The sequence below is a fragment of the Lissotriton vulgaris genome, chromosome 5 (assembly GCF_964263255.1).
Source record: "Lissotriton vulgaris chromosome 5, aLisVul1.2, whole genome shotgun sequence".
NCBI classification, from domain to species: domain Eukaryota; kingdom Metazoa; phylum Chordata; class Amphibia; order Caudata; family Salamandridae; genus Lissotriton; species Lissotriton vulgaris.
Window position 1 is genome coordinate 954290907 of NC_141693.1, and position 27476 is coordinate 954318382.

At 48.6% G+C, this 27476-nt stretch overlaps 1 protein-coding gene across 1 annotated transcript in view; it reads left to right on the top strand.

Moving 5' to 3' along the window:
- Positions 1-27476, top strand: part of C5H10orf143 (chromosome 5 C10orf143 homolog) — a 99718-nt gene that overhangs the window by 57421 nt on the left and 14821 nt on the right. The window contains 2 exon segments of the mRNA XM_086922550.1: positions 24932-25099; positions 25222-25287. Of these exon segments, the coding sequence (XP_086778676.1) occupies positions 24932-25099; positions 25222-25287 (234 nt within the window).

Consider the following 27476-nt stretch of genomic DNA (forward strand, 5'->3'; position numbering starts at 1 on the left):
GTATACATCTGTAAATGATAAATGTAATCATGGAGACAAAAGAGAAAGATATTGCATTAGCATCAGTAATTTTCGGCATGTTTCAAGTGTAAATATCCTGATTGCCATGCCCATTCACTTTGTGTGCTGTGGCAGTCTGGTTCTAGTAGCTTTTATAAAAGCAAGACTGTCGCATCCTAAAATCAAAATTTAGATATATTTATAACTGAAACCTAAAAATGTATTAACCCCTTCGACGCTCATGACGGAACGGTTCCGTCATCAGCGTCTGTTGGGCTGTGCTGATGACGGAACCGTTCCGTCACGACCACGCCCGTTTTTCGAACCTTCAGCACACCACGAAAATTTGCGCCGCGCTGAAGGTGTTAAATATATCACTGTAATACCAAAGCATTAAGAAAGCAACATTGCATTAAAAGCTAATTAAAAATACACAATATGTGCCTAAAATGTTGCAGTAAAAAGATGCTGAATTAAAAAATTCCCAAAACTCAAATAATGTTTTCAATGTTCCAAGAGTCATTAGAAACCATGTTGTTTTCAGCTTCCGCATATGACGTTTTCATTGGTGCCCCAATCACTAGTTCCAAAGAACAAGCGTGGTCATGTCCAACCAATCAGCAATCGCTGAAGGTGTGACAGCCAGTAGTGCATGCAAAGAGGATGAGCCAGGACCCGAAAATCCAAGAGCCGAGGAATCCAAAGAAGGCTGCTAATATGCATTTTGCAGCAATGGCAATCACGTAGGATATCTCAGAAATTGGATTATTCTCTAACTCATTACCAGTTCCACATCCGTAGATTGTAGGAGTTGCATTCCAATGCACATATTCAAGGCACAGGCAAAAGTGCACAGCAAATAGCTGAACACAATGTAACCATACAGGTCGAAAGGACAAGAAACAGTTGTCATTCAGTTCCTGAAGTAGGGGTGTGGTGAAGTACTGTATCATATGATCATGACACATCAGCATATGCTGTAGTGCTATTCCTACTTGGCTTTGGCACTGAAGGTCTATTGCGAGGCAAGAAAAATAGAAGCAGGATCATAATAATCAGAAATAGAATAAGCTGTATGCCTCTAAAGACACTGGAAATCAATGAGTGGTTAAAAGAAGAAATCACTCCGAACACAGTCTGTAAAGTATTAACTTCCCAGACTCAATTGCTTTGAAAAAAATTACTATTTCCACAGTATTTGAAGCATTAAATATGTGGTGCACCAGTTCTCCAAAGTGTTGTGGGAGCTTATTACATTGTAGTGATTGTATTTCAGAAGACCTTGCAACTTGAAGATCAAATTTCGTTCTGAAACAATAAGGCTTTCAGTCTACTCAGACTATCAAAGTTCAAATAAAAAATCTAAATTGAAGGCTATACAGTCGCTCCTCTAGCTGTATGAGCCAGTGGATAAAGCAAAATCCTATAACAGGTCAGGACCCTGGAAACCGTCACCACATCGGGTACTCCCCGTCTCATCCCACAGCATCCGTGGTCATTCAACATTTAATACCTTCCATTGGAAAGCAATCTGAATGGCAGACAAATTACCACAGCCAGGAAACCCTTCAGATAAAAAGCTGAGTTTGCTTTTTTAGCATTTCAAAAAGAACCTTCATTTCCCCCACTCCTACACATGTAATCGACAGGTAGGATCCATGTCTTGTGTACATATCTCTCCCCTAACACTTCATATCTGCCTACCTTAAAATGTTTTAAACCGGATGTGAAGTGAAATGTTGAAATTGGCTGGGAAATAAATCCATGAAATAACGAAATGACTGATGGTGTTCCCGCCGCAGCAAATGGTAATTTCTCTAAATGTGCTATGTTCAACATTGTGTAAGTCGCATCCTTTTTCGCCATGATTTTCTGTTAAATTATATGTCAGAAATAAATCTGTAGCGTTCAAATGCTTACAGGGCACGGTTTGTAATGTCCAGCTTAATTGCATGAAAGATCTAAGCTTACTTTGTCCATGTTATAGGAGAAACATATCACTAAGTATGATGTCAATGCCTGATGACACAATGTTACTTAAAGAAAACATTCTATTGGATAAAATAGTCCTACCATTGTCATCTACTGCTAAAGCCTTTTCTAAATGTACTCTGACAGCATCATGTATCAGCTCAGTTGCTTCCTGCTATGAAATCTTCCAAATTTCGTTGTACAAGGCATACAAAAAGTGTCTCTGACCTGGCTTTCTGGGACCTAATAAAAAATCCTGTAAATCCAGGTCATCGGAAAGTAGAGACAAGTGTTTCTTCACCTCATCTAACTTGGAATGTTGTAACGATTGAGGGTATAACGTTCCTACCCTGTATGTTGTGACAACTCCTGAGTGTGATGTCTTCACATAATGTGAGTCTGGTCTGTATATTCTAAAACCCTTTGTGTCATTAAAAAAATAAGCATGAAAACCATGTGTGGCCACATTAGCTAACCTTCTGGACTGGAAAGTGAAGAATTGTATGTACCATTCTTAAGCATACAGTTGAGCTGTTCCTCTGTAAAAATTTGTTATTATTGCCAATTTTCAAAACTTGCAAATGTGTGGTGTTTTAAAATCCTTTATCTTAGCCAAGGGAAGGGTGTACAGTTTTGTTCTGAAAAATCTTTTGTCTCGGTAGTAGACACACTCTGAACAAAGCCTCATTGTGTTGAACTTGCCAATCTTTCATTCCCCAAACATATTTTAAGTCAATATTGTCTTTCGAAAAGCTGTTCCCTTGTATTGACAACTGGGACATAAAGGAGGCCGTATAAACTAATTTTGTTTCGCTCAGCATATTTTTCTTTGTCAAGGAATGGAAACGTTATTGCCAGAAAAATATGCAAACCTCTATGTATATGTTATGGCACATACCTAAGGTGATATAAGGCAATGCTCCCATTGTGTATGAATAAATACTGCACATAGATTACTAGCTTTGTGTAAATAATGGTGCGCATAGGGATGGTAAGAAAACATGTAAGCATAATTTGATGTACCACTATACATATCTTCACTCTCAAATATAGTATAATCCTCTAGCTCAGAAAGCAAAGACCTAACTGCATTAATATCCCAATCCTCAGAGATGCTGCCAAGAGTAATCACATCTTTAAGCAAGATCTTGAATATATACAGTATTTGTAAAGTCTCTGTAGGACCAAAAATATCAATGGGAACTTATCCCAAACAATGTCCTCCGGTATGGTAACTTCAGAAATGTTCACAAGAGACTGGTCTCTTCGCAGTTTGTGTGGTGAAGAATGAGGCTTTAATACCTTGGTTACCAGTTCAACAGCAGAACGCTCTAGAAGATCATGTCCGTTCAGAAACAAAAAGAAAACGGTCACAAAACCAATCCAGATGAAAAGGAAAAGCAACGAGATAGAAATCCAAATATAAATCCAATGTGAAACAACATTTATTAAAGCAATAGGATTCTTGTCTAAAATATGTGTGCTGCAATTATTAGTAGAAGGAAACAAATCCTTAAAGGAATGGTGAAAAAGATGAATAATTCAACCATTATAATTATTGTGTTTATTTTATGGATGCATTTAATTGTACTACTATCTAGCACTAACTATCCTAGAGCATTGGGTGACCGTGGTTCTGCCTCATACCTTGGAGTGGTCGAACTCCCCATTTACCTATGTGCATATTTAATCCGGAAACCTGCTGTAGAGCAGGCTGCCATCCCTCTCAGGATAGTGGTGGGATTCAGCTGGGCTAGAAATGCTCCTCTGCTGAACAAAGGCTTAGGCCAGTTTATATGATAAAAACTGGACCCATTTGCACTGTGCTCGAGTGCAGTTATGGCTGCATTGTTGAATCTACCCATTCAAAGCTGTCTTCAACATTCAACAATATGTTAGGGCACTTTGCCTATTGTACTTGGTCCTTGGACAAAATGTACAATGGTATGATGTGCTAATGAAGAAATACACTTTGAATACAGTATCACATGCAAGCCAAATGTGCTAAAAGTCATTGTCTAAAAGATAACTTTAAACGTCAACATGTAAAAATGGCAGTGCTTGTGCACAGACCCTATTAATCTCACAACCCTTTGAGTACGTAAACCCAACATCCAGTTAGCAGTGCGGGATAAGGTGCAAAGGGATAAGTGACTGGAGTCCAACTAGTAGTTCAGGACCCAACTGTAATCCTAGTTTCTTTTAGAACCAAGTGGATTGAAGAGCTAGTTCTGTGTAGGTTGTTCACAGGTTGCCTTGTATGTTCTGCTTTCATTACTGTTCCTGGTGAAAACTTTTCAATGACAGAAGCATGCAAAGGCATCACTGGTTCAATAAAGAGTGGGTACCCAACATGAATAATACTAACAATATTTCTAGAATTATTAGGATGATCATTTCCATTGTTTCAGAACTGGGACAACCTTCTCCAAGCCAGAAAGAATACATACCATGGAAAGGGTTTGAAGGATTAGGTACCTCTGGATAAAGGTGCTCACAGTTGCAGAACAGGTTAACAGATGTGAAGTCTCACTGTTGGGAGAATGTGATGTTGCAGCTCCCTGACCCAGATTATGATTTTCTGTAGATCTTGCTTTTGTTGTGGGAAGCTAGGTTGTGGAGACCTTGGGACTTCTGCGCACTCGGTCTGAAGGGTTCTAATGGAGCTTTCAAATTCAACTTCTTCTTTGTGCAGACTTTGCCTTGGATGAGGCGCTTTATCCTGACATACACAGCCCAATACTTAGGCAGGCAGGTTGGCTCCCCTTCTCTCCACTGATCACATCAGCATTGTGACTCCAACTGCTTTCCTGTTGTTAATGGAACTGGCATCAGACTGAGGCTTACCTCTTGTTCATTTGTTATGGGAGATTGCCGGAGCACCGGAAATATGAGAATGAGTTTCTTCCACCTATGGAGTAGAAACGTGCACTAAGCAAATGATCCAGTAAAAACATCTCCAGCCACACACAGATTAAGGAGGGAGGTCGATACGGTGTGTGGGCAGGCTGAAATGGACATCGCCAGCTATACAAAAAAGTACATGACCATTTTGTGTGATACACACTCTCGATCTACAATAGACCCCAACATTCTCCACATATGGGAACACAGAAATCCTGATTCTCCTCCATCCCCCCCCCCCCCCCCCCCCCACCAGAAGGCAGTTACTTTCTGGATAGTCGGTGGCAATGTCCCCCCAGGAATGTTAGTAAACTAGCATTGACAAAGACAAAGCCAATAGGTCTCACCTATGAGACCTTGTAGAACAGTGATACTCAAAGCACAGCCCAGGGGCCGCATACGGCCCTCCTAACCTTTACATGTGGCCTCCTCAAAACTGCAGCACTGAGCTGCTATTTACTCAACTCAGCACGCACAAACAAAAAAGATGTTAAGTGAACAGGAAATGTATTTCAAGGTTAATTGAAGTTCAAGAAAGGACATGACTAGGGCGTCCTGAGCCACTTAACTTTCGTAGCGCTTTCATTTTAAAGACCTCTTTCAGCTAAAGTGTAAATAAAAAAGAGTTTAAAATTCGAAAAGTGTATTTCATGAACATGCACAACCGAATTATGTTAATAGATTGATACATCAGAATATTGAAGTATTTTTCCTTTCTAGAAGTGATAGTTTTCGTAAATGAATATAGAAACATCTGATAGAGACAACTAGCCGCAGATTCCTTAACGTAGAATTATCCCCAGGGGTGAGACTGGATCTGGAAAACTTTATGCCACAGCATGCCTGCGCTGGGAAAGGGGGGGGGGGGAGGCGGGGGATGGTGGTACCACGTGACTCCGCCCTGACGTCGTACACGTTCGTGACGTCAGCAAGGATACATAAATCCCACCCCGGCGCGCCTACGTCAGTCTTTTCTCTTTTCCACGTGCATCGCGGATCCGGTTTGTGACTTGGTCGGTTTTCAGGCCTTTTATTCTTTCATGCATAACAGTGTTCAAATGCCTTCGGGCTTTGACGTGTACCTCCTGTGCATGTCCCATGTCGGCGACGGACCCTCACCCGATTTGCATGTGGTGCCTGGGTGAGCACCACGACTCGGAGAGTTGCAACACCTGCCAGCACCTTAAGCCTAAATCACGGCAGGAGCACCGGATGAAGTTGCTGTCGGTGCGCTTGTCCAGGTCGGTGTTATCCCAGCGCCTGTCCCCTATCTCGGAAGCAAGGAGCCGCCGGTTTAGTCTGCGACTATGTCTCTCGCCGCGACCCCTAGGGCGTGGCTCTCCTGCTGGTAGATCCTTCAGTTTGTCTCCGAGGCTCTGTCTTCCCTCTGCGGTGTACCCATCCTACCTTCCGTTACCCGGCACAGAGGCGACTAGGGCCCAAATGGCAGCCTACACTGCATCGCTGCAGGCTTCTGTGGCCCTTCCTCCACCTCCTGAGACGTCCGCGGATCCCTTGCCTCGCCAGGGGATTCCGCGGAGTCGCGGCCTGAAGGTTTTGGCTTTAGGTGATGTTGTCGAGATGTGGTCCTTCGGGGCTCCCCTCTTCGGCGCCTGGCGTACCTGCCTCGTGGCAAATCCCTATGGGGCTCCCTGTGGCGTCACATGAGATCGCCAGGGCTCCGGGCTTGGCCCACAGTTCCCCTCGGTTCTCTGGGAAGGCGGCTGTGGGTGGAGGCTGGGGCCAGGGACGCTTTCCCGAGTCCCCATCGGTCCTCGACTTGGGCGTCTGCCCCGTCTGAGGCTGAGCTGGCTCCTTTCCAGCTCTGCTCCCTCGCCGTTCTGGCGTCAACCCCGCCCTATTCTCCTGGAGAGCACGTGGTGGCAGTAGTCGACCCTGCGCCACGGATGCAACTCCGGTGCCGGTCAACGTCTATCAGGTGCCGATGGCGGACTCCACAGAGCCGCGTCTGCATCGGGTTCTCGATTCCGAGTTCCCTTCTCCAGAGGTCTGTCATCTTTTAATGTGTTCCTCGCTGAAGAAAGGTCGCTGTATTGTTGCATTTTCCCCGGCATCTTCCATGGAGGGCTCCTCGCCGTCCACAAGGCCTAAATCATCGAACCTTTCTTTGCGTGGCTGGCTTTTCCACCTGCTTCTCCACCTTCACCTGAGGCGCCTCAGGTTCCCCATTCATCTGTGGATCCTCCTCTATTCAGGGGCTGGCAGCTTCCCCTGGACTTGGGGATGGGCAGCTTAGTTTGCAGCCCTCACACACGGAGGAATTACTTTCGCCTTCACGATGCCCTCCTGAGGTCAGTGTCGCCTTTGCCCGGGCTATTTCCATGGCTGCTGGTATTCTGAGGATGGGTGAACCTGTCACTCCATTTCTTACAGAAAACCTCTTGGAAGTTCTCCACCAGGGCTCTGGCAGACGGGAGTTGTTCCTTCCTTTTGAGGCGTTGCTCCATAATTCTCTTCAGGGGGCTTGGGGGCGCCCGGCCACAGGCGATCCGATGCCTCAGGCGCTGCTGCAGCGCCACCGTCCTGCTCCGCCAACCCGTCTGTCTTTCTTTCCAACCCTCTACTCAAGGCGCTCTTCTGCGGAATGCCTTTCCGTGTTTGCCTGTGGTGTTGTTTCCTCCGTCTTGGGAGGCCCGGTGGTTGGATTTATGGGGGCATAATGTCTTCACATCTTCCACCTCTGCCTTGCGGGGGGTTAACACTTTGTGTGTGTTGACCAGGGCTACTTTCGGCCTGTGGGATTCTGTGGAGTCTCTTCTTTCTCATGTCTCCCATGAGTGTGCCTGTGCTGATCTGCGGGACCATGTGTTGGATGGTAGGAAGTTGGCTTTGTGTATTCTTCTCGCGGCCTTTATGTTGCCGATGCTCTTGGGCGTGCTATGGCCACTTCTGTGGCTCTCCGTCGCTATACTTGGCTACGTGATGTTGTCCCTGTTTTGTAGCGCCCTTAGTCATCCCTCCCCGCTTCCTGCCACCGCCGCTAACCCCGCCCCTTTTTCTTCTGTACCCTCCCCGCTCCCGCCTCCCAGCTGCTCCGCCCCCGCGCACTTGGCCATATATGGCGAACGTGCGACGCAGGTGAGTGTGACCTAGTTGTAGGACACCCCCGCGCCGCACGGCCACCAGCTGCTGCGAGTGCCTCCCTGCCGATTCTGCCTCGCTGCCGCCGAGCGACCACGCCCCCTGCCTTCGAGCAGCGTGGCCCGTGGCCGCCCGACCTGCCCCTGTTGTAATTATAGCTTTGTCTCCGTATTGCCTGGTTTCTGTTGCTGTTTTTGTTTTTCTTCTGTATTCCCTGTTGCCTTAGTCTCTGTATTGCCTGGTTTCTGTTTTTTGTTTATTTCTGCCGTTTTCCCTGTTTTGTAGCGCCCTTCGTCATCCCTCCCCGCTTCCCGCCACCGCCGCTAACCCCGCCCCTTTTTCTTCTGTACCCTCCCAGCTGCTCCGCCCCCCGCGCACTTCACCATATATGGCGACCGTGCGAACGCGCAGCGGCCACGTGCAGCGGGTGCGCCGTTTGTGCGCCGAAGGCGCGCCAAAGGTAAGCCCGTCTGCGCCTGTCCGCGCCTGGACCGCGCCCAGTGCCAGGACCCCTGGCCCACGAGGACCCCGACCGACCCGCCTGACGTACGCCGCCGCCACCCTCAACGCACTCAACACCGGCCGAACCCCAGGATGCTACCGAGCCACCCCACGACGCTCCCACGGACCCTTCAGCTGCCACGCCTGCAAGTTCACCTGCATCTGGACCTGCCCGCCACCAGCACCTGCCAAGCCGAACACCAGCAGCAACCACCTCAAGTGCATCCTCCTCAACACCCGCTCCATCCACAGACACGCCATCGAACTCTGGAACCTCCTAGACACCACAGCCCCGAACGTCCCTGGCTGAAAGCCTCTTCAGCACCCGACATCGCCATCGCCATCCCTGAGGGCTACAAGATCACCCGGAGGGACTGCACCGCCAACCAGATGGGAGGAGGCATCGCCATCATCCACAGGAACACCATCCGTCTCACGGCCAGCACCGACAACACCCTTACCACCGCCGAACACCTGCATTTCCAGATCCACACCGACCCGAAGACCACCCTCAGAGGCACCCTGATCTACCGACCTCCGGGACCACGCACTCAATTCAGCGAGGACATCGCGGACTTCGTCAGCCCGCATGCCCTCCCCTCCGCTGACTACATCCTCCTGGGGGACCTCAACTTCCACCTGGAGAACAACAACGACCGCAACACCAGCACCCTGCTCGACAACCTCGCCAATCTTGGACTCAAGCAGCTAGTGTCCACCCCCACCCACCTCGCTGGACACACACTCGACGCCGTCTTCTCATCCAGCACAGACATCGCCTTCAGCCACGCCACAGAACTTCAATGGACGGACCACAGATGTGTCCACTTCACTTTCAAAAGAACGACGATCCACCACCACCAGCAACAGGCTGCCAGCAGAAGCTGGAACAAGATCACGGCCGACCAGCTCGCCACCTCCCTGAGCCAGCACCCTCCTGCCAGCTCAGCGAACGCCAACCAGGCCGCTGACAACCTCACGAAGTGGATCAGCAACTGTGCGGACGAACTCGCCCCACTGAGGACCCCGCCCAGCAGACCCGGCAGCAAGAAAGCCCCATGGTTCACCGACGAACTCAAGAGCTCCAAGAAGATCTGCCGAGCCCTCGAGAAAGTCTGGAGAAGGGAACCAACACCGGACAACATGACCACCTTCAAGCTTGCCACCCGGAAGCACCACCAGCTGATCCGCGCCGCCAAGAAAACTGCATTCAAGGACCGGCTGGACAACAACGCACACAACTGCAAGGAACTCTTCAACATCGTGAAAGAGCTTTCCAACCCCAGCGCAGGAAACAACGACATCACCCCATCGCAAGACCTCTGCAACTCCCTCGCCTCCTACTTCCACAACAAGATCGCGGACATACACAACAGCTTCAGCACCCAACCAACGCACCCCACGTCCGAACGACCGCCCCCCACCACCACCCTCCGCGCCTGGACGCCGATCAGCACCGAAGACACCGTCCGCACGATGAACTCCGTCCACTCCGAATCTCCGAACGACCCCTGCCCTCACCACGTCTTCAACAAGGCCGACGCTGTCGTCGCACCCCACCTGCGGGACATTATCAACACCTCCTTCGACACCGCCACCTTCCCTGAGAGCTGGAAGCACGCCGAACTCAGCGCTCTACTCAAGAAACCCACAGCGGACCCCGCCAAACTCAAGAACTACCGCCCCATCTCGCTCCTCCCGTTTCCAGCCAAAGTCATTGAGAAGACCGTCAACAAGCAGCTGGCCGCCTTCCTCGAGACAAATGGATCCCTCGACCCCCTCACAGTCCGGCTTCCGAGCCAACCACAGCACCGACACCGCCCTCATCGCCGCCACCGATGACATCCGAGCCCTGATGGACAACGGAGACACAGCGGCCCTCATCCTCCTAGACCTCTCCGCGGCATTCAACACTGTCTGCCACCGCACCCTAGTGCAGCGCCTCTGCAACGTCGTAATCCAGGAGAAGGCACTGGAATGGATCATCTCCTTCCTCGACGGGAGAGCACAGAGAGTCCGCCTACCACCGTACAAGTCAGAGGCCACCAAAGTCATCTGCGGCGTCCCTCAAGGATCCTCGCTGAGCCCCACCCTCTTCAACGTCTACATGAGCCCCCTCGCGGCCATCGCACGCCAACACAACCTCAACATAATCTCCTACGCCGACGACACCCAGCTGATCCTCTCCCTGACCAACGACCCCGCCGCCGCCAGAGCCAATCTGTACGAAGGGATGAAAGATGTAGCCGAGTGGATGACGACCAGCCGCCTAATACTGAACTCAGTCAAGACGGAGGTCCTCATCCTGGGCTCGTCGCCCTCCGCCTGGGACGACTCCTGGTGGCCTCCCGCCCTGGGCACCGCACTCAAACCGACAGACCACGCACGCAACCTGGGCTTTATCCTGGACTCCTCCCTCACCATGACCAGGCAAGTCAACGCCGTCTCCTCGGCGTGCTTCAACATCCTACGCATGCTACGGAAGATCTTCTGGTGGATCCCCACCGAGACCAGGAAGACCGTTACCCAGGCCCTCGTCACCAGCCGACTGGACTATGGCAACGCCCTCTACGCCGGTACCACCGCCAAGCTCCAGAAGAGACTCCAGCGGATCCAGAACGCCTCAGCCAGACTCATCCTCGACATCCCACGACACAGCCACATCTCCGGACATCTGAGAGACCTGCATTGGCTCCCCGTCAACAAAAGAATCACCTTCCGCCTCCTCACCCACGCACACAAAGCCCTACACGACCAAGGCCCGAGCTACCTCAACAACCGAATCAACTTCTACGCTCCTAAATGCCACCTCCGATCAGCCAACCACGCCCTCGCATCTGAAGAGCGACAACAGGAGGAAGGTCCTTCTCCTACCTGGCCGCCAAGACCTGGAACTCCCTCCCGACCGACCTGCGCCTGACCCAAGACCACATCTCCTTCAGGAAGAAGCTGAAGACCTGGCTGTTCGAGCAGTAACGGCATCCCCCCCCCCCAAGCCCCCCCCCCCCCCCCCAGCGCCTTGAGACCCTACGGGTAAGTAGTGCGCTCTATAAATGTCTTTGATTGATTGATTTTTTTCAGAAAATATTATAGTGTCTGGTTGACCTGCCTTTTGACGGGGTCCTTCTGTTTAATACTCATGCAGACTCCGCCATTCAGCGTCTTCTTGCGGGGCTCTGTCCTCCTCCTCCTCTTCCACCTCATTAGGTAGGTTTGTTGATCCTTCGGGGCTCAGTGGGAGGCGTTATCCCACTTTGCTTCTGGTATTTGGTTTTTGGAGTGGCTGTTACACTTCCTGTGTGGGTTACTGTGCCCTCAGGGTCCTTTGGTTGGCCCTTCTCTTCAGTTGGCTGCTGGTTCAGCCCCCCTTTTGGGTAAGAATGTACCTTTTGGCTGATTACTAAGCCTTCTGTGGTTTCTGCCACAGGTTTATGATTTTGTTCTCTGATGCGGGATTGTCTTTCCTAAGAGTGGTTCCCATGCTTTCTTTGGGACGTGTCCTACCCTATGTGGGGTACTTGTAGCTATTGTATAGCCCTGTCTTTGGCTGGGAGGGTGTGGACTCCCCCTTGCGGGTTCCTCACCTTTGCTGGTGTTGCTGAGTTACGCTGGTGCGGCCCTTGGCCCTTATTTGAGCGTGGCCTGGCAATCAATGGCGTTGTGCTGTGTGGTTTTTGCCCTTTATCGGTCGTTTGGTCTGGTCCTCGGTCTGGTGTTTCTGAGGAGCTTATTTCCTGTGTTGACGGCCTGGTCCGTCCTACTTGTTTCTTCTCTTGTATTTTAGCTGATCGCACTTCTTTGTGGTTCGATTCTGTCTGGAGCGGTCCCCTTTTTAGGGGTTGTTTGGTATTTTTTCTGGCCTTGCCCTTGTTCTGAGCCCAACGTGGTCTGAGCGTTTGATTTGTGGCGCTTGTCAGCGGCTGGCTGCACCCGCCTGCTCTTCTGTTCTGTGGCCGGGAGTCTTGGTGTGGGCCTTGGCGCCCCTGCTTCTTGTTCTGCAGGAATCTTGTGAGATTATGTTCTTCTTCTCCCGTCTGCCTTTATTGCTGAGGCGCCTTTCTGTCTTGTCTGTTGACTTCAAGCTGTAATAGGCTCGGCTGCCAACTTCACTGGTGTGTTTCCCGGTGGAGAGGTTTGCCTGCGTTTCTGCCTGTTCTCCTTGAAGTCTGTGGGTGGCTCTTCTTTCTCTGTACTCCTCTGGTGGAGATCCCTGGTTCCTTGTTTGGGCTTGGGGTGCACTGCCCTCCTTTCGCCTTGTCTTTGCTTGCTCCTGCTTAATGGGCTGCCTCTTTTTGTCGTCATCATGCACCCCCTCTGGGGCCGGTGTTCTTTAGTGGTGACTAGGTTCTCTTCTACCTGGGGGGACTATTCTCCCTGTGACTCATCCCCTATTGGGGTCCTGCTTCGTCCAGGCTGGAGAGGTCCTCTGGCAGACCCTCCTCACCCCTTTGGTATGGCTAGGTTAACTATTCTACATTAAGAAATCTGCAGCTAACTGTCTCTATCAGATGTATGAGTAACTTACCTTCGGTAACAATGTATCTGGTAGAGACTATTCTAGTCGCAGATTCCATCACGACCCGCCCTGCCTCCCTGTTCTGCGAGGACCCTTCTTTGGTCTTCTGCACTCGCCTGCCTTCGGGTGGTTGTTTTCTGCGAGTGCCTTTTCTTACTACCTCCCTAGGGGGATGCTAGTCTAGTTGTTTGTGCCATTTCTTCCCTTCTGGTGCTTGGTTGATGATTTTGTGGGTGTTTCTGTGCCCCTGTTACCTGGTCTCCAGTGTAGGCTTCTGCTCGTGCTTCTCTTCCTTTTGTTGCTTGCACTTCTGGCCCCTTTGCAGTTCTGAGGGTTGAGGTCCCTTGGCCAGGTCTCAACCCTTAGCTCTTTTAAGAGATGTGTCTCCCTGTTGATGTAGTCTGGGGGTGAATTGTCGTTCCTCTTCCGTTCTAGCCTTGAAGCCCTTCTCTGTTCTGGGCTGTGGTTGCAGACATTTTTGTCTGCTGTGCAATTTTTCACATGCTTTCTGCCCCCTGGGAGGCTGTCAAATTTGTTTGCAGGCTTGCTTGCGGTAGTTGTGCTCTGTTCTTTCCTTCCATGACTTTTGGTGCCAAAGTGCCTGGCACTATTCTGGATGGTGCGTTTCCACACCATTCGTTTCTTCCCTTTCTGTTCCAGTATTCTCAGTTTTTGTTGTGATGGCTCCGCGTTGTGGCGCCGAAAAGTTCTCAGAAAAAACTGACATAGGCGCACTGGGGTGCGACATGTGTATCCTCGCTGACGTCACGAACGCGAACGTCTGGGTGGAGTCACGTGGTACCGTCCCCCCCGGTTCTCAGGGATGCTGTGGCAAAAAGTTTTCTGGATCCAGTCTCACGCCTGGAGATAATTCTATGTTAAGGAATCTGCGACTAGAATCGTCTCTACCAGATACATTGTTACTGAAGGTAAGTAACTCGTACATTAAGCCCCCCCTTCTCCCTGTGACAGCAATGCTAATTGTGAACCAAGAAACCAAGGCGCAAGTAAGTTATGTGCACTCTTTGGGTGGCTTAGACTCCTATTATACATTAACAAAATTATTGTTTATTAAATCAAACACAGGAGAAGTTTTTGTAAAGCGCACATCCTAAATTCATGTATTTTGAGGTCCTCTTATATGATAGTGAAAAAAAAGGAAGGCAGGTGAAATAAAACTATTACCTTGGATCACACAATTTGGTTAAGTGGGGAGGCCAGGACTAATCCAAGGTTTTCTGGTTTCACAATTCAGCCACTAGATGTATATGCTTCGCTTCCCGTACACATACTTTACCACCAATTCCCCCCTCCCCTCGACGACGACCTTGCAGACATCAGGACGGCTCTCTGTCACATCACAGACCAAACTTTCCAGCCCCCAGGGAAATGTTTGTGAGTACCTATGTTGTAGAACAAGCATTTGCAATGCAATAGGTCTAGCATTTACGATAGTTTAAGCTATTGGCGTTGTAAATGAAAATGTCTTTTATTTATCTGTTGTGCTAATTAACACCTAAATAAAAGGCATTGTCATTTACAATGCCAATAGCTCAAACTTGTAAATGCGAGACCTATTCAAAGAAGCGGCCACCATTGTCCCGTGTTGCTCGGAAAGTGAAAGCACGCATGGCGTGCTGAAAGTTGCAGGACAGCATGTTGAGCCTGCAGTAGGAGAAACTCATTAAAACAAGCATTTGCAATGCAATAGGTCTCGCATTAGGAAAGTTTGAGCTATTGGTATTGTAAATGACAAATTTTGTATTCATTTGTTGGTTTTGAAAATAGCTAAATTAATAGCTTTGCCATTTACAATTCCAATAGTTTTACCTTTCGCAAATGTGACACCAAAAGCATTTGTAATGCAATATGTGTTGTATTTACGTGACTTAGATGTATTGATATTACAAATAACAATGGCTTTTAATTTTTTTAAATAATTAATACTTAAATAAAAGTTATTGTAATTTATAATGGCAATAGCTTAAACTTTTGTAAATAACTTCTGTGAAGATTATGTTTAAGGTATTTTATTGTGATAAATCAAAGAACAGAAGTAAATTATTAACATCTTTTTGTGACATTTGTAATAAAGCTTGAAACATTGAGAGAACATATTTGAACCAGTTGTTGTTGAATGGTCGCACAGATTGATGCTGTGGTGGAGCTGAGTGATGTTGTGGTGGCGACAAGTGATGCTGTGGCGTTCAGTGATGCTGTGGTAGTGCATAGTGATGTTGTTGTGCCCCTGAGTGATGCTGTGTGGTGGTGCTGAGTGATGCTGTGGTGGTGCTGAGTGATGCTGTGGTGGTGCTGAGTGATGCTGTGGTGGTGCTGAGTGATGCTGTGGTGGTGCTGAGTGATGCTGTGGTGGTGCTGAGTGATGCTGTGGTGGTGCTGAGTGATGCTGTGGTGGTGCTGAGTGATGCTGTGGTGGTGCTGAGTGATGCTGTGGTGGTGCTGAGTGATGTTGTGGTGGTGCTGAGTGATGCTGTGGTGATGCGATAGAGTGAGTGCGATAGATAGATAGAGGGAGGGAGGGCGATAGATAGAGGGAGGGCGATAGATAGAGGGAGGGCGATAGATAGAGGGAGGGCGATAGATAGAGGGAGGGCGATAGATAGAGGGAGGGCGATAGATAGAGGGAGGGCGATAGATAGATGGAGGGCGATAGATAGATAGATGGAGGGCGATAGATAGATAGATGGAGGGCGATAGATAGGTGGAGGGCGATAGATAGGTGGAGGGCGATAGATAGGTGGAGGGCGATAGATAGATGGAGGGCGATAGATAGATGGAGGGCGATAGATAGATGGAGGGCGATAGATAGATGGAGGGCGATAGATAGATGGAGGGCGATAGATAGATGGAGGGCGATAGATAGATGGAGGGCGATAGATAGATGGAGGGCGATAGATAGATGGAGGGCGATAGATAGATGGAGGGCGATAGATAGATGGAGGGCGATAGATAGATGGAGGGCGGGGGATAGTAGATGGAGGGAGGGGGATAGTAGATGGAGGGAGGGGGATAGTAGATGGAGGGAGGGGGATAGTAGATAGAGGGAGGGCGATAGAGGGAGGGCGATAGATAGAGGGAGGGCGATAGATAGATGGAGGGCGATAGATAGATGGAGGGCGATAGATAGATGGAGGGCGATAGATAGATGGAGGGCGATAGATAGATGGAGGGAGGGGGATAGTAGATAGAGGGAGGGGGATAGTAGATAGAGGGAGGGCGATAGATAGAGGGAGGGCGATAGATAGAGGGAGGGCGATAGATAGAGGGAGGGCGATAGATAGAGGGAGGGCGATAGATAGATGGAGGGCGATAGATAGATGGAGGGCGATTGATATAGGGAGGGCGATAGAGGGAGGGCGATAGAGTGAGGGCGACAGATAGAGGGAGGGCGACAGATAGAGGGAGGGCGACAGATAGAGGGAGGGCGACAGATAGAGGGAGGGCGACAGATAGAGGGAGGGCGATTGATAGAGGGAGGGCGATTGATAGAGGGAGGGCGATTGATAGAGGGAGGGCGATAGATAGATGGAGGGCGATAGATAGATGGAGGGCGATAGATAGATGGAGGGCGGGGGATAGTAGATGGAGGGAGGGGGATAGTAGATGGAGGGAGGGGGATAGTAGATAGAGGGAGGGCGATTGATAGAGGGAGGGCGATAGATAGATGGAGGGCGATAGATAGATGGAGGGGGATAGATAGATGGAGGGAGGGGGATAGTAGATAGAGGGAGGGGGATAGTAGATAGAGGGAGGGGGATAGTAGATAGAGGGAGGGGGATAGTAGATAGAGGGAGGGCGATAGATAGAGGGAGGGCGATAGATAGAGGGAGGGCGATAGATAGATGGAGGGCGATAGATAGATGGAGGGCGATAGATAGATGGAGGGCGATAGATAGATGGAGGGCGATAGATAGATGGAGGGCGATAGATAGATGGAGGGCGATAGATAGATGGAGGGCGATAGATAGATGGAGGGCGATAGATAGATGGAGGGCGATAGATAGATGGAGGGCGATAGATAGATGGAGGGCGATAGATAGATGGAGGGCGATAGATAGATGGAGGGCGGGGGATAGTAGATGGAGGGAGGGGGATAGTAGATGGAGGGAGGGGGATAGTAGATGGAGGGAGGGGGATAGTAGATGGAGGGAGGGCGATAGTAGATGGAGGGAGGGCGATAGTAGATGGAGGGAGGGCGATAGATAGAGGGAGGGCGATAGATAGAGGGAGGGCGATAGATAGAGGGAGGGCGATAGATAGAGGGAGGGCGATAGATAGAGGGAGGGCGATAGATAGATGGAGGGCGATAGATAGATGGAGGGCGATAGAGGGAGGACGATAGTAGATAGATGGAGGGCGATAGATAGATGGAGGGAGGGGGATAGTAGATAGAGGGAGGGGGATAGTAGATAGAGGGAGGGGGATAGTAGATAGAGGGAGGGGGATAGTAGATAGAGGGAGGGGGATAGTAGATAGAGGGAGGGGGATAGTAGATAGAGGGAGGGGGATAGTAGATAGAGGGAGGGCGATAGATAGAGGGAGGGCGATAGATAGAGGGAGGGCGATAGATAGAGGGAGGGCGATAGATAGATAGAGGGAGGGCGATAGATAGAGGGAGGGCGATAGATAGAGGGAGGGCGATAGATAGATGGAGGGCGATAGATAGATGGAGGGCGATAGATAGATGGAGGGCGATAGATAGATGGAGGGCGATAGATAGATGGAGGGAGGGGGATAGTAGATGGAGGGAGGGGGATAGTAGATGGAGGGAGGGGGATAGTAGATGGAGGGAGGGGGATAGTAGATGGAGGGAGGGGGATAGTAGATGGAGGGAGGGGGATAGTAGATGGAGGGAGGGGGATAGTAGATGGAGGGAGGGGGATAGTAGATGGAGGGAGGGGGATAGTAGATGGAGGGAGGGGGATAGTAGATGGAGGGAGGGGGATAGTAGATGGAGGGAGGGCGATAGTAGATAGAGGGAGGGCGATAGTAGATAGAGGGAGGGGGATAGTAGATGGAGGGAGGGGGATAGTAGATGGAGGGAGGGCGATAGTAGATAGAGGGAGGGGGATAGTAGATAGAGGGAGGGGGATAGTAGATAGAGGGAGGGGGATAGTAGATAGAGGGAGGGCGATAGTAGATAGAGGGAGGGCGATAGATAGAGGGAGGGCGATAGATAGATGGAGGGCGATAGATAGATGGAGGGCGATAGATAGATGGAGGGCGATAGATAGATGGAGGGCGATAGATAGATGGAGGGCGATAGATAGATGGAGTGCGATAGATAGATGGAGGGCGATAGATAGATGGAGGGCGATAGATAGATGGAGGGCGATAGATAGATGGAGGGCGATAGATAGATGGAGGGCGATAGATAGATGGAGGGCGATAGATAGATGGAGGGCGATAGATAGATGGAGGGCGATAGATAGAGGGAGGGCGAAAGATAGAGGGAGGGCGATAGAGGGAGGACGATAGTAGATAGAGGGAGGGGGATAGATAGAGGGAGGGGGATAGATAGAGGGAGGGGGATAGATAGAGGGAGGGCGATAGTAGATAGAGGGAGGGCGATAGAGGGAGGGCGATAGAGTGAGGGCGACAGATAGAGGGAGGGCGACAGATAGAGGGAGGGCGACAGATAGAGGGAGGGCGACAGATAGAGGGAGGGCGACAGATAGAGGGAGGGCGACAGATAGAGGGAGGGCGACAGATAGAGGGAGGGCGACAGATAGAGGGAGGACGACAGATAGAGGGAGGACGATTGATAGAGGGAGGGCGATTGATAGAGGGAGGGCGATTGATAGAGGGAGGGCGATTGATAGAGGGAGGGCGATTGATAGAGGGAGGGCGATTGATAGAGGGAGGGCGATAGAGGGAGGGCGACAGATAGAGGGAGGGCGACAGATAGAATGAGGGCGACAGATAGAGGGAGGGCGACAGATAGAGGGAGGACGATTGATATAGGGAGGGCGATTGATAGAGGGAGGGCGATTGATAGAGGGAGGGCGATTGATAGAGGGAGGGCGATTGATAGATGGAGGGCGATAGATAGATGGAGGGCGATAGATAGATGGAGGGCGATAGAGGGAGGGAGATAGATAGAGGGAGGGCGATAGATAGAGGGAGGGCGATAGATAGAGGGAGGGCGATAGATAGAGGGAGGGCGATAGATAGAGGGAGGGCGATTGATAGAGGGAGGGCGATAGATAGATGGAGGGCGATAGATAGATGGAGGGCGATAGATAGATGGAGGGCGATAGATAGATGGAGGGCGATAGATAGAGGGAGGGAGATAGATAGAGGGAGGGCGATAGATAGAGGGAGGGCGATAGATAGAGGGAGGGCGATAGATAGAGGGAGGGCGATAGATAGAGGGAGGGCGATAGATAGAGGGAGGGCGATAGATAGAGGGAGGGCGATAGATAGAGGGAGGGCGATTGATAGAGGGAGGGCGATTGATAGAGGGAGGGCGATTGATAGAGGGAGGGCGATTGATAGAGGGAGGGCGATTGATAGAGGGAGGGCGATTGATAGAGGGAGGGCGATTGATAGAGGGAGGGCGATAGTAGATAGAGGGAGGGCGATAGTAGATAGAGGGAGGGCGATAGTAGATAGAGGGAGGGCGATAGTAGATAGAGGGAGGGCGATAGATAGAGGGAGGGCGATAGATAGAGGGAGGGCGATAGATAGAGGGAGGGCGATAGATAGAGGGAGGGCGATAGATAGAGGGAGGGCGATAGATAGAGGGAGGGCGATAGATAGAGGGAGGGCGATAGATAGAGGGAGGGCGATAGATAGAGGGAGGGCGATAGATAGAGGGAGGGCGATAGATAGAGGGAGGGCGATAGATAGAGGGAGGGCGATAGATAGAGGGAGGGCGATAGATAGAGGGAGGGGGATAGATAGAGGGAGGGGGATAGATAGAGGGAGGGGGATAGATAGAGGGAGGGGGATAGATAGAGGGAGGGGGATAGATAGAGGGAGGGCGATAGTAGATAGAGGGAGGGCGATAGTAGTTAGAGGGAGGGCGATAGAGGGAGGGTGACAGATAGAGGGAGGGCGACAGATAGAGGGAGGGCGACAGATAGAGGGAGGGCGACAGATAGAGGGAGGGCGACAGATAGAGGGAGGGCGACAGATAGAGGGAGGGCGACAGATAGAGGGAGGGCGACAGATGGAGGGAGGGCGACAGATGGAGGGCGGACGATAGATAGAGGGAGGGCGATAGATAGAGGGAGGGCGATAGATAGAGGGAGGGCGATAGATAGATAGAGGGAGGGCGATAGATAGATAGAGGGAGGGCGATAGATAGATAGAGGGAGGGCGATAGATAGAGGGAGGGCGATAGATAGAGGGAGGGCGATAGATAGAGGAAGGGCGATTGATAGAGGGAGGGCGATTGATAGAGGGAGGGCGATGGAGGGAGGGCGATGGAGGGAGGGCGATGGAGGGAGGGCGATGGAGGGAGGGCGATGGAGGGAGGGCGATGGAGGGAGTGCGATGGAGGGAGTGCGATGGAGGGAGTGCGATGGAGGGAGTGCGATGGAGGGAGGGCGATGGAGGGAGGGCGATGGAGGGAGTGCGATGGAGGGAGTGCGATGGAGGGAGTGCGATGGAGGGAGTGCGATGGAGGGAGTGCGATGGAGGGAGTGCGATGGAGGGAGTGCGATGGAGGGAGTGCGATGGAGGGAGTGCGATGGAGGGAGTGCGATGGAGGGAGTGCGATGGAGGGAGGGCGATGGAGGGAGGGCGATGGAGGGAGGGCGATAGATAGATAGAGGGAGGGCGATAGATAGATAGAGGGAGGGCGATAGATAGATAGAGGGAGGGCGATAGATAGATAGAGGGAGGGCGATAGATAGATAGAGGGAGGGCGATAGATAGATAGAGGGAGGGCGATAGATAGATAGAGGGAGGGCGATAGATAGATAGATAGAGGGAGGGCGATAGATAGATAGATAGAGGGAGGGCGATAGATAGATAGATAGAGGGAGGGCGATAGATAGATAGATAGAGGGAGGGCGATAGATAGATAGATAGAGGGAGGGCGATAGATAGAGGGAGGGCGATAGATAGAGGGAGGGCGATAGATAGATAGATAGAGGGAGGGCGATAGATAGATAGATAGAGGGAGGGCGATAGATAGATAGATAGAGGGAGGGCGATAGATAGATAGATAGAGGGAGGGCGATAGATAGATAGATAGAGGGAGGGCGATAGATAGATAGATAGAGGGAGGGCGATAGATAGATAGAGGGAGGGCGATAGATAGATAGAGGGAGGGCGATAGTAGATGGAGGGCGATAGATAGAGGGAGGGCGATAGATAGAGGGAGGGCGATAGATAGAGGGAGGGCGATAGATAGAGGGAGGGCGATAGAGGGAGGGTGATAGATAGATAGATGGAGGGAGGGCGATAGATAGATAGATGGAGGGAGGGCGATAGATAGATAGATGGAGGGAGGGCGATAGAGGAAGGGAGGATGATTGTGAGGGCGGTGGAGTGGGGGCGTGAGGGCGGTAGGGTGGGGGCGTGAGGGCGGTAGAGTGGGGGCGTGAGGGCGGTAGAGTGGGGGCGTGAGGGCGGTAGAGTGGTGGAGTGAGGGCGGTAGAGTGGTGGAGTGAGGGCGGTAGAGTGAGGTCGGTAGAGTGCTACTGTTAAACTCTTAAATGTTGTAAGAAAGCTAGAGTCGAAACCTAACCACCGCCCTTCTCACAGAAATAGCATGTTTAACGTAATTTCCAACTCACGTGGATAGCAGGAACACATATTTGAAAGGTTGCTTCTGCAATAAAAGAGAAACAATTTGTTTCCCACTCAGCCCCGTCAAAACATGCAAACAAGTCCCCTAAAAAAAAAAAACCTTCAGCATAGATAACTAGGTTTTAGTAAGACTTATTGGAAACCATAGAATTGCAGAGGAAAGGCAGCGTTGGCAGGGGGGCTGGGCAACCATGCCAGCATTCCGATTCGCAAGCAGATGGTCCTGTTTATGACCTGCGGAGCACGTGAAGTGGCTGGTGTCCAATGGAATCAGAGCAGCCGCGGTCGATTTGATGTTCTTGTCTTGCTTTGTGGGAGGGGGAGCGGATTCCTGTGCACGCGCCTGGCTCACATGAACGGTACACGAAACGTCTGGCTTATAAATAAGTGTAATAGGTATAATAAGTTTTTCATTAGTCATCGATGGCCTTAGGCATTTATTAATCATATATGATCTGTACTGGGTTACCTATTGTGCGAAGAAAAAGCCGAGTGTGTGAGTTCCAGTTTTAGCATTTTTTAGTCATACTATGAAGCCCACCATTATAGGCACAGTCAAACCCTCGTGTGCCCCAGTGGGAGGCGGCAACAGACATAGAGGGAAGCTCATAGCCGCAGATCGCACAGACTGGCACAGCTCATGGCACACCAATTGGAACGAGGTAGCAATAGTAACATAAAGAGGACATCATGAATGTTCACTTCAAGCACACACAAACATTAATAACGAAAACTGACCACTCCCAGCCAAACACAATGAAACAGTATTAAGGATGGCGCCTATGCCCAGCAATGCTTGAAGAAAGGATGTGCCATAACATTTAGAACTGCCGACTTTGTAACTGGGGGGACATGGTTCGAGTCTCAGAGCCTGCCCTACCCGTGCAAACAAAAAAGAAATGCAGACATGCTGATCAGAAGGGGAAATAAACTGCGAAATTCCCCCCCCCCAAAAAAAATGCAGATTGATGAGGATGAGGTGCAACATCCAGAGCTGCAAACTGGGGAACTGGGTTTTAGTCTCGGCTCTTCCTGTAACTATAAAAAAACACATTGCAGAGACATGCCGATCAGAATAAATAAAACTATGGAGAAAAAAAAAATGCAGATTGGGAAAAAAAAAACACAACAGAAACAAAAGGACAAATTCCGATAGGTAGGTTTATTACCACTACGGTTATCTTTTCAGAACTCCCGCTGGATGAACACGTATAGTTAGAAAAGCAAACATTTCGAGAACAAGGGCAGAAACAAAATAAAAAAAATATTGAGCTGCATGCCTACTGCATGCACAAAAAGGCAACTCTACAAGTAATAGGGGCATGCTCAATGGGAGAGCACATGAGCTGCCTAGAAAGGCCTAAAAAGATGTTAGTCAAAACAGCCCTCCACTGATAAATTCCAACTCGCATGGATAGCAGGAGCACATATTTGAAAGGTTGCTTCTGCAATAAAAGAGAAACTATTTGCTTCCCACTCAGCCACGTCAAAACATGCAAACAAGTCCTCTAAAAATTTTTTTTAAAAACATAGATAACTAGGTTTTAGTAAGACGTATTGGAAACGATATAATGGCAGAGGAAAGGCAGCGCTGGGAGGGGGCTGGGCAACCATGCCAGCATTCCGATTCACGAGCAGATGGTCCTTTTTATGACCTGCGGAGCGCGTGAAGTGCTGGTGGCAAATGGAATCGGAGCGGGCGCGGTTGCTTTGATGTTCTTGTCTTGCTTGGTGGGAGGGGTAGGGAGCGAATTCCTGTGCACCCGCCTGGCTCACATGAACTGTACGCGAGATCCGCACTTGGGTAGACTTTTCGGAAGCCTTACTATAAATCTCGCCTACCATCCCTACGGGATGGAATAGACTAGACCTAAAAAAGTTGTGCTTACAGACTAAAAAAGACGTACCTTGTAAAAACAGAAGTGAAAGGGCCAGTCCTCATGGGAGGTTACAAATGAAGACAAGGAGGTACTAAGGAGGGACTTTCAAGCCTATTTACGAATCTGGAGCCAGCATTTACGAAGGGCAATGACACAAGCTAATGACCCATATGGACGGAGAGTGGGCGGGGCTTCTAAACCATACTCCAATACAGCATGCACTGCCCAGGCTCGACCTAAAAAGGTATGGTTCGATATACTCTTGTCACTGTCACCAATCCCGGAGTTTAGGGTACACGGTTAATCGTAGAGGGTACATATTTAAGGGTGCAAGGTTAAGAATACAGGGTTAATAATGCAGGCCTAGAGCAGAGAATGCAGGGTTGATGTTATACGATGAAGGGTTATGGGTGCAGGGTCAAGAGTATGTTTGTGTGTGTGTGTTTATTAACTACATTGCAGACGTTTCTCTAATTTTGTCCAAAACTCAACAATATTTTTCTTTTAAGTGCTCCTTTTTAACTTGTGTGTCAGTGCTCAGCGATTTTGGTGACAATTGGACAAGTCCGAGAAATGTCTGCAAGGGAGTGACCTGATATATGGTTTGTAAAAATTAGCCGCAGACTTGGGTAATTTGTATAATGTGATTGAATATTATTTGTTTTAACTTATTAATCATTCCTATTGAAACACCCATTAACTAATTCCAGTCAACAATTTGAAAATTTAACTCTTTTGTCAAAGACAAAAATGGTATTTAACATAATTGAATATCCATGCAAAAGCTGCTTACATGTGTAGTTATTGCCAGTACTTTCAGAGTCTGAACGATTTTGTCTTGAATGTCCAGCCCACCACATCGTTAGTCAGTATTTTGATTTAAAACAAGAATCCCTTCATTGCAAATGTGAAATGTTTAACTTTTAGCTTTGTATGTGTTGCCTTAAAGTGGTTGATTTCCCTAAAGAGTAGAAAAACAGACGTTAGGTTTGCCGAAAATGGGAGAGGTGTTAACTAAAGCACTTGTTTCTAGAACGACTAAAAAAAGCAGAGGGAGGAGGACTGCATTCATTCGTTTATTTTCATTGTTTTTTTTATGTAGAGTGACCTTTTTATAAAATGTTTTAGAAGCTATAGGGATTCACAAACACTTAAAAATGCATGGTCTTCTACTGTTTTGTGTAATGTGTTCCTAAATTGAACTATTTACCATTTGATTTTCCTATTTTAAAAAGCATGCATTTTTACTTATTTATTAATATTCTTTTTTTAGAAAAGAGTTTGCAAAGGAGTAGAGTCTGTTCAAAAAGAAAATGGTGGTCATTTCCAGCCTTTAAAGGAGTGCCTTCTAGGTTATTGGGACTTGTAGCTTTCGCCTAGGCAAGAACACTCTGCACAAGACCATTTTCTTAGAAACGTAATGGAACAACACAGTTCAGCGGTATGTTGACTATATCAACGATATCATTTTTCGAGGGCATATTTAAAACAAAGGTAATCATGAAAGAGAAAATTGGTTTGGCTTCCACGGGTGAAGTTTTATATCTTTAATTTGTTCACTAGATTTTTCAAAACCATGAAAGCAGCGGTTCTGTCCAGCCGTGCCTAAGATGTATTGCTGGAGAATCTGTAAGTATATTAACCTTCTTACTGTGACAGAGAATATAGACTTGCACTTAAATATTAGATCCATAAAACATAAACTTAATAAAAATAGCAATTACACTTCTCAAGAATAAGGCATGTAAATAAAAAAGATTGATTTCGTCTTTTGCAAGCATGCTAGCAGAGCCCAAAATGCTCGCTCAGATCTACGGTTAAAAATAATTTGGAAATGTTTTTTAAACTAGGTTTAAGTGATGTTTTCTTAACGCCATCATAATTCAAAAAAATTACTTTATTGCATAAGTGGAGATACTCTATTCATATTGTTTGTGGCATATGTGCTGCTTTTGAGGTGTGATGTAGCACATCAACTTTCTAAGTATAGAGTGAACCATCGATCCGTCTGGGTCAATATAATGAAGTGATGCATAGTGAGTGTAAAATTTGCAAGAAAAGTACGAAAATCTCTGTGTGGTCCTAAGACGTAACAAATTTTCCTAGGGGAAGAAACATGCCACCGACAACAGAATATTTTAGTTTTGTTTTATTTTCAGAGTTTTATTAAAGCTTAGAATTACGCTATTATCTGAACGCAGTGTGTGCCTAATGACAATGTCAAATAAGCATACTTGTTGGTCAGAAAAATTAAGCTCTAAAAACATATACCACTTCTAGTCATTGAAAAATATATAATTCCTACTCTTAAACGTGAGCAGTGGAATGTTTCTGGTATTTTAGGAACGTTTTCAGCTTTTTCCTGAAAACTAGCAAAACTAAAGTTGTTTAAATATTTATAAACGTGAAATTTGTGTGAACCTCAGAATTTAATTTATTACATAGTTGATTAAATCTCTGTAGAAAAAAAACCTTTTTAGGGTTTCACTGATGCACCGGTCCTTAAACCAACAAAGAAGAGATTGGCACAGAAGCTTGAATATCAAAATAACAAGTTTATTAACCTCACATGAGGGAGACTGCGTCAATACGGTACCCTCAGGCCACTGTATGAGAAAGTCCAAGGAGTACAGTAACCGGGGGCCTTATATATACATTTGTTGCATAGTCAGCATGAGACTAAGGGGAGATACTGGCACATACAAGAATAGCTATTGACTAATATGGGTATACAAAAATTGCTTGCTCAGCAAAGTGGGAGGGGAGACATTTCTCCTTACATCAGTAAAAACAGCCTGACAGTTATACACTAAGACAGATGCATTTTGGCAGCTACAGGTCTTTCTGAGCATGCACAAGGCTCTGGCTCAGTGCTTAAGGAGGTAACTAACTGATGACTTAAGCAGAATACAAGGGCAGGCAACAGTGAAGAGGGAGAAAGCACATGGCTAACTAAAATGGCTGCCAAAAACAAAATGGCTTCATCTGATGCTAAAAACGATGGCAGCTAGTTTTCACATCCTTTGCAAGAGAATTTATAGATTTTTTTTTAATTGAAGGAAGAATAAAAAGATATAATAGCATGTCAACACGTACAAATATCTAAGTACTCTTTTCATTAAAGCTATCTTCCAAATAAGTGCTAGAGTATTAAGCTTCTTGTGGGAAAGTTCTACCCTTATACAAGCGCCAGGTGTTGTTAGAGCCGTGGGTAGTATCTTTAAAGCATGCCTCCCTATTGCTTGATGGGTACCAAACCCCATATATACACATGATCACTCGGTCCCTTAATCGGCTTGACGCGATACCACACAAGAGTGGCAAAAGACCTTAATGAGATCCGTGAAAAAAGAGAAGCAATGCCGCCCAGGCCAAAGCGTAGAAAAGCAAAAAAGCAAACCCCTGTGCTCAGCACAGCCTGGAACCAGAACTCATCACTACAGATCAGGACCATAGTAAGACTGCAGTGTGGACGGGATCAGCCAGCGCTATGTGTTCTATCCAGCCCAAGATATACACAAAGTTCCACTTTCTAAAGGATATCGGGTAGGCTCTCTACTCGAGCAATGCTGTCCTTACAGGCCTACAATCTCCGATGTTGCCTTTACAGCCATACGCATCAGTTTCAACTGAAGAATCTGGAGACTTCAAAAGGGCCCAATCCCAGGAGAATCGGGAGAATCATCAATCCCAAACTAAGCCTCAATTACGAGGTGGGCCTATGACAGGTTCGACTAGAACAACAACTTTAGCTACGCCTGCAAACTTAGGATCCTCCCCGACGAAAACTAGTCAACAATGCAGGTCTCAAGGAAGCC